At 47.1% G+C, this 15,876-nt stretch overlaps 1 protein-coding gene across 1 annotated transcript in view; it reads left to right on the forward strand.

Annotated features, from left to right (window-relative positions):
• Positions 1-2,616: 2,616 nt before the first annotated feature.
• The window catches only part of QRICH2 (glutamine rich 2), a 33,987-nt gene continuing 20,727 nt past the window's right edge, over positions 2,617-15,876 (forward strand). Inside the window, exons 1-3 of the mRNA XM_072746561.1 lie at positions 2,617-3,115; positions 4,419-4,474; positions 4,794-4,904. Coding sequence (XP_072602662.1) covers positions 2,617-3,115; positions 4,419-4,474; positions 4,794-4,904 — 666 coding nt within the window. The remainder of the gene's footprint in view (positions 3,116-4,418; positions 4,475-4,793; positions 4,905-15,876) is intronic.

The raw sequence follows: 15,876 nt of genomic DNA on the forward strand, positions 1-15,876 counted from the left end.
GTGTTCCAGGTCCATGGCTGGTCCCAGACCCTGGACATGAGTCTCTGTCTGCAGGTTCCATCCCCTTCCTGAGCATCAGAGTCAAATCTTTGTTGGAATAATGGATTTCAAAATCTAAATTTAAAAAGAAAAAATTTTACTTTTTCCTGTGTGATAGGTGGCAGCAGGTACTGCATTACTCAGGACTGCCCCTGACCTTTCTGCCCAGCAATCAAAACTACTCTAGTTTATGGCCTGTTTGTCAGGCAGGCCTTTGAAGCCTTCAGCCTGATCTGAGCAGGACTGAATGTAATGGGAAGGAGCAGCGTCGGTCTGTCAGGCAGTGAGCTGGAACTGCTGGTCTGTCCTGTGCCTGAGGATAGTAAAGGACCATTCGCTTCTTTGCATAATCCTATTTCTCTGCAGGGACATTTCCTTGACATTCTTATCTTTTTTTTTTTTTTTTAATAATTTTTTTTTTTTAATTTTTATTTATTTATGATAGTCACACAGAGAGCGAGAGAGAGGCAGAGACACAGGCAGAGGGAGAAGCAGGCTCCATGCACCGGGAGCCTGACGTGGGATTCGATCCTGGGTCTCCAGGATCGCGCCCTGGGCCAAAGGCAGGCGCCAAACCACTGCGCCACCCAGGGATCCCGACATTCTTATCTCTTTCCGACTGACCTGAAAAGTTCTCAAGCCACAGTCAAGACTTTGAGCACATTGGCTTTTTCAGGCACACAAATTGCCTTCTGTTAATAGTCCCAAGTAGGGGAATTTTGAGCAAGAACTTAATTAGCAGCTAGCATGGTGGCTGGGGAAGAGGCGTGGACTATTACTACTCAAGAGGCCTGGTTCTTACTCATGAGGCCAGGCAGATGACGAGTCCTTTCTGGGCCTCTCATCACTTGTGAAAAGAGGTTTGGATTTGACAGCTGAGGGAAGTCCTTTTCAACTCCCAAATTCCATTTATTCATCCAGTTAATGTTTAGTTTCCTATGTCTGTAAGAACAGAGGTGTTTTGTTTTTTTTAAGATTTTATCCATTCATTCGAGACACACACAGAAGCAGAGACATAGGGAAAAGCAGGCTCCCTGCAGGGAGCCCAATGCAAGACTTAATCCCAGGTGCCCGGGATCAGGACCTGAGCCAAAGACAGACGTCCAACCACTGAGCCACCCAGGTGCCCCAGAACAGAGGTGTTTATATATACTTAGTAGAATCTAAGCATCTCCTGATATTAGAATATATTCACATATGCCCTTTCCATTGGCATTTAGTGGGTCCTGCTATGCGCCTGGCATGATGCCAGGTCTCAGGAATATGCAAATGAAACCGTGAAGACTCAGGGAGCTGACATTCTGGCCCGAACTAGGGTAGCAGTGGCAGGGGTGACATTCTTCTGGAAAGTCACTGAATTTAAGAGTTTAGAAGCCCATGTTCCACACTCTGCAGGACAGTGGATGCTCTTTCAATTTAACTCTGAGGTCCAGCCTTTTGTTTTATAGGATATAAGCAGAAGTGCACAAGGCTGCAAAGAATTTGTTCTGATGGTATCAGCAACCTACTGAGTGTCAGGCCCTGGGAATGTGATGGTGAACAAAATCCTGGAGTGTTAACCTTCCTGGAGGTTCTAGACTTGTTTTAAGTCTGCTCCCAGGCAATACTTGGGGACGCAGGGCATGAAGGATTTCAGTTACACCTTATCAGCTCAGATTAAATATTTGAACTTGAAAATAGTTAAAATAGGAGTACATGGTGATTTTCGCACAGGTTTTCCTGAATATAAACACTGACATTTTATGCTTTCTGGAAGAATCTGGTGTGGGGAAGTCATCCCCAATTGCTGAGAGCACCAAATTCCTCTAGTCCTTTCTAATCCTGCCCTGTGATGAGCTGAAATGCTGGCGCTTGGCCAGATGAGTCTGTTTTGAGATGAACTAGGCCAGGGTGGCACAGTGAAGGGCTGTCATCTGGTGGCTGATGGGAGCTGCCTGGGTCCTGAGTGGTCTTTTCCAAGGTACCCTCCTTTCTGATAAAGCTATAAGATGGGAACTGTCCCCAAGGGGCCAAGTTCTCAGGACTGCATCCCTTAGGTACGTGTGCCACTGCCCTGAATAATGGGATGAGCTAAGGACACATGGTGTCCCTTAAACCTTTCTGTGCTTAGTGGCTGAGTGAACGAGGGGCCTGCCTAGGTTAAGGGGCCCCTGGAATCTAGGGGAGCCATAGGAGGCCTCCCCTCCCCATAGCAGAGCCTTGGCACAGCCTCACAGCCCCTTGAGAAGCGTTTCCTGGTAATGATTCGTGGCGCCTTGGGGTATGGCCAGGGCTCGCCCGAGCCCGCCAGGATGGGCTCCCCTTGCGAGTCGGGTGGCCTGGCCCATGGGCAGCCCCCCAAGGGGCCGCGTCCCGCTCAACCGGGCCTGTTCTTTCGCAGAACTGTCGGGGCGCGCGGGGGCGGGGGTCTCCCGCACAACCGGGCAGCGAACGGGCCGCCCCTCCCGTTCCAAACGTCCACTGGCCGCGACCCGGCAGGAGGGCAGGAGGGGCGGGCGGCCCAGGGCTGCAGCTCGGAGGCCGGCGGAGGGCAGCGGCAGAGGGTGACTGTGCCCCGGGGCGCCGGGGGCGCGCACGATGCCGCCCACGCCGGCGGCCAGCACCGTGTCCCTCCGGGAGCTGGCCGACCTGGCCATCGGCACCCCGGAGGCGGGCGCCGTCAACTTCACGGCCCTGCACACGCTCATCGTGGCCATGCTCCGGAGCCTGAACCTGCAGGAGGTGCGCATCGACTTCCAGTCGCCGGAGCCCGAGCCGGAGCCGCCGCCGCCGCCGCCCCCGCAGGCCGTGGTCAGCGCCCCGCAGCTGGCGGCGCCGCGGGAGACCAGGCCCGTGGCCCTGGAGAGCCAGGTGAAGGGGCTGGGCGGGCAGGTCCACGACCTCAGCAGGCGGCTCAAGACCATCACCAGCCAGGTGCAGGGCATCGTGAGCCACGTGCAGCACCTGACGGCGCCCGAGGGGCTGGCCGCGGACCCCCGGGACTGGTTGGACGAGACGGTCAAGCTGGCGCCGTCCCGGTCGCGGGTCGGGTCGCTGAGAACCGGGAAGGCCGAGAAGGCTGGCGTGGCGCAGGTGAGCGCGCAGGTGAGCGCAGGTGAGCGCAGGTGAGGGGCGCGGCGGGGGGCGCGGGCTCCAGCGGCCTCTCCACCTTGCAGGTCACCACGGAAGACCTGAAAAGCCTCCAAGAAGCCAAGGGAAAGGTGCAGGAGCTCCCGGAGGCGAAACTCGAGGTGAGGGCGGCGGGGACCCCACTGCCCCGAGCCCCGGGGATCCCCAACCGACCCAAGGGGGGAGCTGACAACTTCTCTGAATATCCTTAGAATAGGAGTGAGGTGGTGGACGTTGAAAGCCTAAGCTCAGCCCAGGCGGAGGGGCTGGGAGGAGCAGGCGCAGTGCTTCACTGGGAGAACCGTCTAGAACTCCCTTTCCGTGAGCCCTATAGGGACCCAAAGCACTGGTGGTATTCCTACTTGAGGCCCTCCGGAAGCCACCCACGGGCTTAGTGCTAGAAGGAGGAAGAGAGGCAATGAGAGGAGAGGCGGGAGGCCCTGGGGGCCCCTGACCCTTCCTGCCCCCCATGTCAGGCCTTGAGCCCCAAACAGCACTCATCTTTGCTCTGGGAAGCTTTTCTTCTTCTTCTTCTTTTTTTTTTTTTTTTTTTTTTCAATTTACCAACATACAGAAAAACACCCAGTGCTCATCCCATCAAGTGTCCGCCTCAGTGCCTGTCACCCATTCCCCTCCACCCCCCGCCCTCCTCCCCATCCACCACCCCTAGTTCGTTTCCCAGTGTTAGGAGTCTTTATGTTCTGTCTGGGAAGCTTTTCTTTTTGAAGTGTGGTGGTTTTGGGGGTTCAGATGGGTTTTTTTTTAGACTAAAGGCTTGTTTTACCTTTAGATTCTACATTCTGGAGGTTTGCAGAAGTCCTACAGGGGAAACTTAAGTTTTAGCAATGTGCTTTGGTTCTTTTAGGGCGCCTTTCTCTTTAAACTGCACAGCCATTCAGACACCCTTGAAGGACCTGATCATTTTTGTCCTTGAGAGGCGAAGTCAGCCTCATTCTGCAGTGTGGGAATGTTTCATTGGTGGGTAGGAGGAGGTGAATCCCAGGACCACAGGTTCCCACCCCTGTGTTAGCATTTGCTCTTGGCCCACTGTCCCCCAGCACCACTCCACCGCACCTCACTTTCCTGCCTCTTGTTGACTGGAAAGAAAACCACTTACCTGCCTTAGCAGCCCTCTCTCTACCCCCTGCTCCTGTAAGGTCCACACACCTGCTTTCTCCTTCTGTGTGTGTGTGTGTGCGCGTGCGCGTGTGTGTAGGGGCCACGAGAGGGGATGTTTTGATCCTCCATCTCTGAACTCTTCTTCCAGAAAGCCTTCCAACGGATTGATGAACTAGAGAAGATAATCAGAGACCGGGATGAATTCCTGGTAATATGGGCGAGTTCTGTGACAAAAGGTCCTCAAGGGGGCAGTAGGGGAGGATGTCCAGACCCTAGATGTCTCTGTTGCCCCGGGGTAGGGCACTGTCCCCAGATTGAGGGGAAATCCTTCCCATCCCTGCCCTATGTCCACCGGGGACCCACAAGGGACAGGAAACTGGCTTCCCAAGATCACTGGTCACTTGGACAGTGACTTCTCCTCCGGACTAGGGCTGTGGATTCTTTTAGCTCAGTTCTGCTTCTAAAGCTCTCTGGAATTAAACTTGGGGTGTGTGTCTGTCTGTCTGTCTGTGTGCTGTTACTGTCAGGATCTAGTGAGCCGGAAGCTGAGTTTGATGCCTGTTGGAGAAGAAGTCACCATGGTCACCTGGGAAGAGCTGGAGCAAGCGATTACTGATGGCTGGAGGGCCTCACAAGGGGTGAACAAACTGGGGACCTGGGCACTGGTTTTGGGCAGGGCTCCCCTGAACCTCTCCCTTTTTACTATTGCACAATACTCCATTATGTAGATGTTCATGCTTTCGTGTTTCCTATTATGGATGTTTTTAAGTTTTTTTGTTTTTTTTTCCAACCTTACAACAAACCATCCTCCAATGTGACATTGACACGGGCAAACACATTCATAGGGTACATTCCTAGAAATGGAATGTGGGTTTGTGATTTGGCTTAGTTTTGCCAAACTGTCTTCCATGGATATGGTTCCGATTTAGACCTACCACCCCACACCTCAGTAATATGGGAGAGACCTTGTTTCTCGGGTGCCCACCAGCACTGTCTGAAAGTACCCATTTTTTTCCAATTGGATGGAAAATGGTACCTGAGTGTAGTTTTGGTTTGCTTTTGTAGCTTTTCAAAGTTCCTTTACAGTCTGGTCTGAAATGCCTGAGTCCCTTCACACTTAGTGGACAGAGGTAACTGACCTTGGAAGTAAAACGTCTTTGGGGTCCCTGTACTGACACACAGGGATATGCATGCATCTGTCTGACCCAAGGCAGTGCACAGGAAAACCAAATCGTTTTTATTTTTTTAATTTTAATTTTTAAAAATATTTATTTATTTGAGAGAGATTGCATGCGTGAGAGAGCGCACGAACTGGGGGGAAGAAAGGCACCAGGGAAAAGCAGACTCCCCTGAGCACGGAGCCCTACATGGGGTTCAATCCCAGGCAGGACCCCAGGTCATGACCTGAACCAAATGCAGATACTAGACCAACTGAGCTACTCAGGCACCCCACCTCCACTCCCACATCCTTTTTAGATCCTTACCCTTTCTCCATCTGAATAAAATGGCCCTCAAGGATGAGAATCAGCGGCCCTTTTGGTCTGGTATTCCCCTTCTCCTGGCTTTGTGCCTTGGGGTCATTCAAGTTTCAGCCCTCACCCCGGACCCACTCAGTACCCACACAGGCAAGGGGAAGAGAGTGGGCCTTTTGGCTCCACTAAGTGGCCAGCTGAGGAATGGCAAATATTACGTGGATACAAAAGACATCCTTGCTAGTCTCCCAGGATTGCTTTTGAATGCGGTAGGGGCATCTTCAGAGGAAAGCAGCATCAGAAGAAGTTGGAAGAGGACCCTGTAGGCAAAAGGAATGGCCTAGAGAAAGGTTGCCTCTGCTTTTGCTGTTTGTTTGTTTTTTTAAGCCAAAGCTTCTTACACATACCAGTATCATGTTTTGAATGAACATTTTTTCAGGGTGCCAACAGAAGACACCTGCCAGACCTATAAATAAGCGTGACCTAAGCACCTTTAGACATTTTTGCTTCTCCAGAGGGAAGGAAGTGTCTGGTTTTTGACGCTTGCTCATAATCGGGAACAACCCCAGGAGCAAATAAGAATAAATATAAATATTAAAAAGATTTTTGAGAAACAAGAGAACAAGAGGGGCAAGTTCAGCCACTCACTGCGCAGACCATCATGAAACATGAAACATGAAACATCTCACAGCGGAGAGTTTTGCGTCTCAAGCTGGGAAAACCACACCGTGGAGACCAATTTTTCTTGCACTGTTGGTGGGACCCTTTCATATAAATATGAAATTAGGATTTCAGAACTCAGCGTTTTTTAAGGCCAACTATGTGTTTTGGCAGAGGAGTGGTAGCTCTAAAGCGATCGGGAGGCGTACCATCTGCCTGCATCATAAGTAGAAGGTCAGGATGGAAGCCAGTACTTACTAGTACGGGGGTGATCAGCCGCAGAGGAGCAAATCCCCCATCAGGAACGCCAGACATGAGGAGGGTGTCGTGTTTCCATCTGGAGGAGGAAGGCTCCAAGCACACACGTCACAGCTACGGTTCCAGGAGCTCAGAATTGAGGTGGAAGATGCCCATCCCAGGACATGAGTGTAGGACACAGACCAGTGCTGTCCAAGCACGTATTCTGATGGGCCACAGGGCGTCTCCACAACTCTGTTCATATACGTAAAGATGGCCATGCTGCTGCTGCTCCTGCTCCTCCTGCCTCCCCTCCTCGTATTACTTCTAATGGTAAGAATGAGAGACCTACCATAGCCAGGAAGAGCCAATCCTAGCTCAAAACTTGCTTAGCGGAAGAAAAAGCTTCCTCACGTTCCTGTCATCAAGGTGATGCATCTTTGTCCTGCTAGAGCCATGGTGATGGGCGTAACAATGGAAGAATCTTTCAGTCCCTGTTTATAGCAGATCCGCAGACCTTGAGCACGGATGTTCTCTGGCAGAAATCACACGTCCGAGGTAAAGGACCTTTTCTCTTCGAAGCTTTGTGGACTCTATTTATAAAGGAGAAAAACAAAATTAAAACTTATCTTCAGGACTCCATAGGGGACAGGTGATCACCTGTTCAGTTGTGATCACCTGTTCAGTTGTGATCACCGTTAAGGTGTCTTGGGCTTTGGGACCCAGAGAACAGTGGAGCAAGTTAGGAAGGGGCTTCACAAGATTCACCCTGCACCTTCCAAGACGGTCAACATCATAGGACTTTCCTACCAAAGAGTGCCCTGTGCCATCCCTCCTTATTTCAGCAAGCCTAAGGTGGTGTCCTTTAACATGCACCATCAATTCACAAACTCATTGGACAAAGAATATGCCGCCAATTAATTACAAAATACCATCAACTCAAAGACACAACCTAATTTCAGATACTACAGCTTGGGGCGGGGTGGGGGGGGGCGTGGATTCTTGTAAACATAGAGCGCCTGGCGTCTCTGCCTCCAGAATCCCTGGCTTGTTGGTGTGGGGCATGAGGGACCGAGCAACAGAGGGCTGTGTTCCGGGCTTTCCCAGCTGGAGGGGGGCTGTGTAGTTACAGTATGTTGTTTAGAAATCCAGATGAGCCCGATCGATGCATGGTTTCTGGTAGGAGGTGCACACGGGCACTTATCTTCAGTTCATGTGATCCTCAGAGATGACTTGGGTGTCCTCTAACACTGGTAGCAAAAATAGCCAAATTTTCTAAGGCTCTGTTCCACCCTCTTCCCCACCCCCACCCCCCGGTGGCTGTTATGTCCATTTTTCTAGGATTGCAAACATTTGTTCTGTAAAACCCTAACTTGGCTTTAGTCACCACGATAAAGCTGGATAACGACGGTTTACACGGAGAAGGGGACTTGGCCAACAGGATGTCGTTGAGGATCTTTTTTTTTTTTTTTTTAATTTATTTATTCATAGAGACAGAGACAGAGAGAGAGAGAGAGGCAGAGGCACAGGCAGAGGGAGAAGCAGGCTCCATGCTGGGAACCCAACGTGGGACTCGATCCTGGGTCTCCAGGATCAGGCCCTGGGCTGTAGGCAGCACTAAACCGCTGCGCCACCGGGGCTGCCCTGTCGTTGAGGATCTTGAGATGGAGGCTCATTCTGGATCATCTGGGGGTGTGGTCCGAAAGGTGCTGATGAGACGGAGGCAGAAGATTCAACCACAGTAGAGGGGAAGGTGAGGTGGCCACAGAAGCAGAGACTGGAGGGGGTAGACACCAGCCAAGGAAGGCCGGCAAGTCTGAGAAGCTGGAGGAGACGTGGAAGCAAGTTGTGCCGAGAGCCTGCGCGGCCACCAGCCCCAGGAAACTGGCTGTGGAACTCTGACCTTTCGATCTGTATGATGACACATTTGTGTTGCTGGAAGCCACTATATTGTAGGGTAATTTGTAAGGGCAGCCGTCTGGAACATAGTAAGATGGTCCCCTTCGTCCTCTCGGGGCAGTTCATGAATGATTGGCCAGTCTGGTAGGCTTAGCTGAGCTTCCCTGCCATCATCTGTTGTTCTCATTTCTGAGCGTTGGCCAATAGCCTGGACACACAGTCCACAGCAGCTGCCTCTGGAGTGGTTTTCGACACTGGCAGTATATGCGGTGCCTTTTAAGACTTGCTTTTGCTTTCAAAATCTTTGCAGGTTTCTTTCTTTCTTTCTCTAGTGGTTGTTGTTTGCAGCGATTGATTTTAAGGCCAGTAGGCCTTTCTACGTAATAGGCAGGACCCTAAGAAGATGGTTCTCTTCTGTGCACACATTATATAATCCCCTCAGGTGTGGGCAGAACCTGTGGATGTGATGGGGTGGGGTGTCTCTCCCATAATTTGGTTGCTAATAAATTGACTTTGAGTTGATCAAAGGAGGGATTGTGTGGCCCTGACCTAATCAGGCAATCCCTCCTCAAGAAAGTGGAACCAGGGGCGCCTGGGTGGCTCAGTCAGTTAAACATCTGCCTTTAGCTCAGGTCATGACCCTGGGTCCTGGGATCGAGCCCCAACATTGGGTTCCTTGCTCTCCCTCTGCCTGCCATTCCTCCTGCTTGTGTTCTCTCTCTCTCTCTCTGTCAAGTAAATAAATAAAATCTTTGGGAAAAAAAAAAAAGAAAGTGAAACCAGAGTATGGTCCGTATGGAGAGGGCCACATGGCTGGAGTTGAGAGTGGTCTCTAGAAACTAAGAGCTACAGGCGCAAGGAGGTGAATTCTGGCAACAACCCTAGCCTCAGACAAGACTTCAGCTTGGCCTGGATTGCAGGCTGGATAGAGAACCCAGATAAAACATGACCAGACTCACGACCCATGGGAACTGAGTGATAATAAACTCGAGTTGTTTTCAATGTCTACGTTTGTGCTGATTTGTTATACAGCAGTAGAAAATGAATCTAGGACACTGAACTAGTGTTTTTGTTCGGTGGTTTTGGGCAGCATCGAGTAAGTCCCAGAGCTGGGCTGTTAAGTCTTACCAGTGAGGCAGCTTCTGACCTCAGAGGGAAGTATTGGGCCCCCAAACTGGGAAGGCTCTGATGGGGTGAGGTCCCAAGATGTTGTACATCTTTCATGCTTCCTGGGATCTTGGAGGTTCTTTGTGAGTAGTAGGAAATTGCTTTGCAGAGATTTCAGGGTCTTCAGTATCCAGGGAGTTCACACTGGGGTGGTGCTAGCCTCACCCTGGCCAGGGTCCCCTACCAAAAGCTATGTGTTTGCAGCTTTGCAGAGGCTGGTCAACAGATTTGGTACAAGCTGCAGGTGATATTTAAGATTGGAATGATGGTGGGAGCGGTTGGCTCAGTCTGTAGAGTACACAACTCTTAGATCTTGGGGTTGGGAGTTTGAGTTCCACGTTAAGGGTAGATTACTTTTAAAAAATCAAAGAAAGGGGCTGCCTGGGTGGCTCAGTTGGTTGAGTGTCTGCATTCAGCTCAGGTCATGATCTCAGAGTCCTGGGATTGAGCCTCGCATCCAGCTCCCTGCTCAGCGGGGAGTCTGCTTCTCCCTCTCCCACTCCCTCTGTGTGCTCTCTCTCTCTCTCTCTCTCTCTCTCTCTCTGTGCTCTCTCAAATAAACAAATTTTAAAAAATTTTTTTTAATCAAGGAAAAAAGGATTGTAATCATTGGAACTTGGATCCTGACCAAAAAATGATTGTGATGGGGATCAAAACATGGCCTCTGGTCAGGATTAGATACTGCCTAAAAGAGGGTAGTGGAGTCACTGCCAGCTGTGGCTTATGGAGAGACATTTTCCCACACACATTTGAAAATTGACATTTATTTATTTATTTATTTATTTATTTATTTATTTATTTTTAAAGATTTATTTATTTATTCATGAGAGAGAGAGAAAGAGGGAGAGGCAGAGACACAGGCAGAGGGAGAAGCAGGCTCTATGCAGGGAGCCCCATGTGGGACTCCCGGGTCTCCAGGATCATGCCCTGGGCTAAAGGTGGCACTAAACCACTGAGCCACCTGGGATGCCCTGAAAATTGACTTTTAGAAAAAGTAGACTTTGTTTTTTAGAGTTTTAGTTCACAGGAAAACTGAGTAGAAGGTATAGGGGTGCCTACGTGGCTCAGCCAGTAGAGCGGTGACTTGATCATGGGGTTGTGAGTTCAAGTCCCACACTGGGCATGGAGCTTGCTTAAATAAATAAAAAATAAATTTAAAGGGACACTTGGGTGCTCAGTCAGTTAAGCATCTGCCTTTGGCTCAGGTCATGATCTGAGGGTCCTGGGATCGAGCCCCATGTTGGGTTCCCTGCTCAGCCAAGAGTCTGCTTTTCCATCTCCCTCTGCCCCTTTCCCCACTTGTGCACTGTCTCTCTGTCTCAAATAAATAAAACCTTTTAAAAAATAAACTTAATGAAATTAAGTAGAAAGTATAGAAATTTCTTATATACCTTCTGCCCATATACACACCCATAGCCTTCCGCACTAACAACATCCTCCACCAGAGCAGTACATTTATTACAACTGGTGAACCTACATGGACACATACTATCACTCAAAGTCTGTAGTTTTAAGGTCCACTCTTGGCATTGTACAATTTGTGCACTTGGACAAATGTGTAATAATGGTATGGGTGCACCACTTAGTATCCTACACCATAGTTTTGCTGCCCTGAAAATCCTCCAGGCTCTGCCTATTTCCTTCCTCCCTCCATGCTGGCAGCCACTGATCCTTTTACTGTCTCCATGGTTTTGCCTTTTCCAGAATGTCATATAGTTGGAATCATATGGTATGATGGCTTCTTCCCCCCTTAGTAATGGGAATTTTAAGTTTCCTCCATGTCTTCTCATGATTCAATATATAGCTCATCTCTTTTTAGCACTGTATAACATTCCGTTGTCTGGGATGGACCGCAGTGTGGACATAAGTTTTCAACTCCTTTGGATAAATACCAAGGACTGTGATTTGCTGGTATATAGAAAGAGTATGTTTAGTTTTGTAAGAAACCTCCAACTATCTTCCACAGTGGCTGTACCATTTTGTGTTCCCACCAACAAGGAATGACAGTTTCTTTCTTTTTTTTTATTGTTTATTTATTTATGAGAGACAGAGAGAGAGAGGCAGACATAGGCAGAGGGAGAAGCAGGCTCCCTGTGGGGACCCCATGAGGGACTCCATCCCAGGACACCAGGCTCACGAACTGAGCCAAAGGCAGACGCTCAACTACTGAACCACTCAGACGCCCCTGAATGACAGTTTCTGTTGCTCCATGTCTTTGCCAGCATTTGGAGTTGGCATCGTTCCAGATTTTGGCCATGCGAATAGGGGTGCGGTGGGATTATGTTTTAGTTTGCATTTCCTCAATGACATTCCTGATGTTGGTAAATTGTGTCTTTTCTCTCTTATTCATCATCAGTCTGTCTAGAGGTTTATCAATTATATTGATTTACTCGAATAACTTGTTTTTCATTTTACCAATTTTGTTTTCTGTCCATTGCTTTCTGCTCTGATCTTCATCATTTCCTTTCTTCTGCTTTGCTTTGGGTTTAATTTGCTCTTCTTTTGCTGGTTTCTTGAAGTGCAAGCTGAGACTCTTTTTTTCTATTTCAGTATTGGCACTTAGTGCTATAAATATGTCCCTAAGTGTTGCTCTAGCAGCATCCCTCAAATTCTGGTATATAGTTCAAAATACTTTCTGTATCCGTTTTGATTTCTTCTTTAATCCATGATCTATTTAGCAGTCTGTTATTTTGTTTCTAAATATTTGGGGGATGTTCCAGGGATCTTTCTGTCACTGGTTTCTAATTTAATTCCATTGTGATCAGAGAATATAATTTGTACCATTTGAATCCTTTTAAGTTGATAGATGTATATTTTACAGCCCAGAACAAGGTCTATGTTGTGAAGTGTTTTGTGTGCCCTTGAGAACAATTTGTCTTCTGCTGTTGCTGAGGGAAAGAGCCTGTAAATGTCAATTGGGTCCAGTAGGTTACAGTGTCATTCAAGTTTACTGTATCTGTTTAGGGTTAAACTGTGTCCTTCCCCACCCCTCCTAAAAGGTGGTGAAGTCCTAACTTCCAGGATCTGTAAATGTGGCCTTTTTTGGAACTGGGTCTTTACAGATGATCAAGTTAAGACGAGGTCAATAAGGTGGGCCCTAATCCAATATAAGTGAATCTCTATACAAAGGGGAAATTTGGACAGAAAGACAGACACATACAGAGAGGAGATGACTGTCCATAGATGGTCAGGAGAAGAAACCATAGACGAATGCCTGAGGCCACCAGCGGCCAGAAGAGAGCATAGAACAGATTCTCTGTCACAGCTTCAGAGGGAACCAACACTGCCAACACCTGACCCCGAACCTCTGGTCCCCAGAGCTATGAGACAATACATTTCTGTTGCATAAGTCACCTAGTCTGTTTGTTATAGCAGCTCCAGATAACAAAAACAATGACCTTGCTGATTTCCGGCCTACTTGTCAATTATGGAGGCCAAGGTATTGAAATCTCTGACTATAACTGTGGATTTGTCCATATCTCCTTGTTGGTGTATCAGGTTTTGCTTCACATATTTTGAAGCCCTGTCATTAGGTGCAGAAACGTTTAGGATTGTTATGCCTTCTTGATGAATTGATCTCCTTATGTTAAGAAATGACATTTTTGGGGCACCCGGGTGACTCGGTTGAGTGTCTGCCTTTGGTTCAGGGTGTGATCCTGGGGTCCTGGGATCGAGTCCCACATCGGGCTCCCTGCAGGGAGCCTGCTTATCCCTCTGCCTGTGTCTCTGCCTCTGTGTGTCTCTCATGAATAAATAAATAAAATCTAAAAAAAAAAAAATCTTTTTATCCCTAGTAATATTCTTAGTTCTGAAATCTACCTTGTCTGGTATTAATATAGTGATTTCAGCTCTTAGTTTTTTCTTTTACTATGAATATGGTGTATCTTCTCCCATTCTTTTTTGTTTTACCTATGTATGTCTCTCTATATAAAGTTTTTTTCTTGAGTAACCCTAGTGGCACAGCGGTTTAGCGCCGCCTGCAGCCCGGGGTGTGATCCTGGAGACCCGGGATCGAGTCCCACATTGGGCTTTCTGCATGGAGCCTGCTTCTCCCTCTGCCTGTGTCTCTGCCTCTCTCTCGCTCTCTCTGAATGAATAAATAAATAAGTCTTTAAAAAAAAATAAAATAAAGTTTTTTTCTTGTAAGTGGCATGTAGTTGATCTTGTTTTTTTAACCAATCTGACAACCTTTAATTTAAAAAAAAAAAAAGATTTTCAAAAATATTGGAATCAATAAAACTGTATGGTTGTGATCTCATTAAATTTTTGAAATTATTTTTGCTCAACAAATTAGAATTGTTCATTTTTAGCTCATTAATTAAATGTTGGGAACATCCAGAAATGTTGTATTAGAGATTTCAAGAATTATTTGGAACAAAAGAAAAGATTTTATTTATTTGAGAGAGAGAATGTGTGAGCACAAGCAATGAGGGGAGGTATACAGGAAGAGAGAAAGGGAGAAGTAGACTCCCCACTGGAGCCCAACTCAGGGCTCTATCCTAGGACCCTGAGTTCATAACCTGAGCCGAAGTCAGATGCTCAACTGACTGAGCCACCCAGGTGCCCCTGACAATCTCTGCTTTTTAATCGGTCTGTTTTCATCATTTACACTTAATGTGATTATTGATATAATTAGGGTTGAGTCTGTCATCCTACTATTAGTGTTCTATTTGTTCCATCTGCTTTTTCTTCCTTTTCCCTCTTTGTCTACTTCTTTTGTATTATTTGAGTGTTTTTGCTTTTTAACATCCTTATTGGCTTATTAGCTATACATCTGTGTTATTTGAGTGGTTGCTTTAGAGTTTCTAGATTTATACATCTTTAGCTTATCACAATCCACCTTCAAGTTATATTAGGATTTTACAGTAAAATACTTCTAGAGGCCTTTAATTCTGGAGTCAACAAACTTTTTGTGAAGGAGCCAAGTAAATATTTTAGGTTTTGTGGGTCATACAGTCTTTGTCACAATTGCTCAACTCTATTGTTATTGTGAAAGCAACCATAAACAATACATAAGTGAATGAGTGTGTCTGTGTCCCAATAAAATGTCATTTACAAAAACAGATGATGGGCTGGTTTTGGCCCATGGACCATCGCTTGCCAATTCCTGTTCTTTTTTTTTTTTTTTTAAGATTTTTAAAATATTTATTCATGAGAGACACACAGAGAGAGGCAGAGACATAGGTAGAGGGAGAAGCAGATTCCCTGAGAGAAGCCCAATGCAGGACTCGATCCCAGGACTCCGGGAGCATGACCTGAGCCAAAGGCAGATGCTCAACCACTGAGCCACCCAGGTGCCTTTGCCAATTCCTATTCTATGCTGCTGCTGTCATGCGTTTTATTTTTACATTTGTTATAAACCCTACAATACAGTCTTATTATTTTGTTCAGGCATTTATCTTTCAAAGGGATTTGAGTCAAGAAAAAACATTATTTCCAGTGCTTGTTACCCCTCTGGTATCATTTTCTGTTTGCCTGAAGCATTTCACTTAACATTTCTTATAGAGTGAGTCTTGCTGTTCATGAATTTCAGCTTGTATTTAGTTTGAAAACATCTTTATTTTTCCTGTGTTTTGTATTTCATTTTGTTTTCTAGTGGCCCAACATATGGTTTGTTGTGGAAAATGTTCTGTGTGCATGCAGGAAGAGTGTTTATTCAGATCTTCTTGGGTGGAGTGTTCTACAGATGTTTGCTGGTACAGTTGGTCCATGGTTCAAGTCTTTTTTTTTTTTTTTTTTTAAGTCTTTTATTTTCTAGTTGATCTTCTGCCTATTTGTATGCTATCCCTATCAAAAGTGAGATATTAAAGTCTGCAACTATTATTGTTGACTTGTCTGTTTCTTCCTTTAATTCTGTCAGGTTTTCTTTATGTTTGTTAGGGCACTATGGTTGAGTTCATATTTTTTTTTAAACTATTACGTCTTTTAAATAAATTGACTCTTTTATCAGTGTAAAATGTCTTTCTTTGTCTCTATTAACAATGTTGTCTGATATTAGTACAGCCACTCAAACTCTTCTCCTCCTTCTCCTCCCCCCACCCCTCCTCCTCCTCCTCTTCCTTCTTCTTCGTCGTCTTCTTCTTCTTCTTCTTCTTCTTCTTCTTCTTCTTCTTCTTCCTCCTCCTCCTCCTCCTCCTCCTCCTCCTCCTCCTCCTCCTCCTCCTCTTCCTCCTCT

The sequence above is a fragment of the Vulpes vulpes genome, chromosome 2 (genome assembly GCF_048418805.1).
Source record: "Vulpes vulpes isolate BD-2025 chromosome 2, VulVul3, whole genome shotgun sequence".
Taxonomy (NCBI): Eukaryota; Metazoa; Chordata; class Mammalia; order Carnivora; family Canidae; genus Vulpes; species Vulpes vulpes.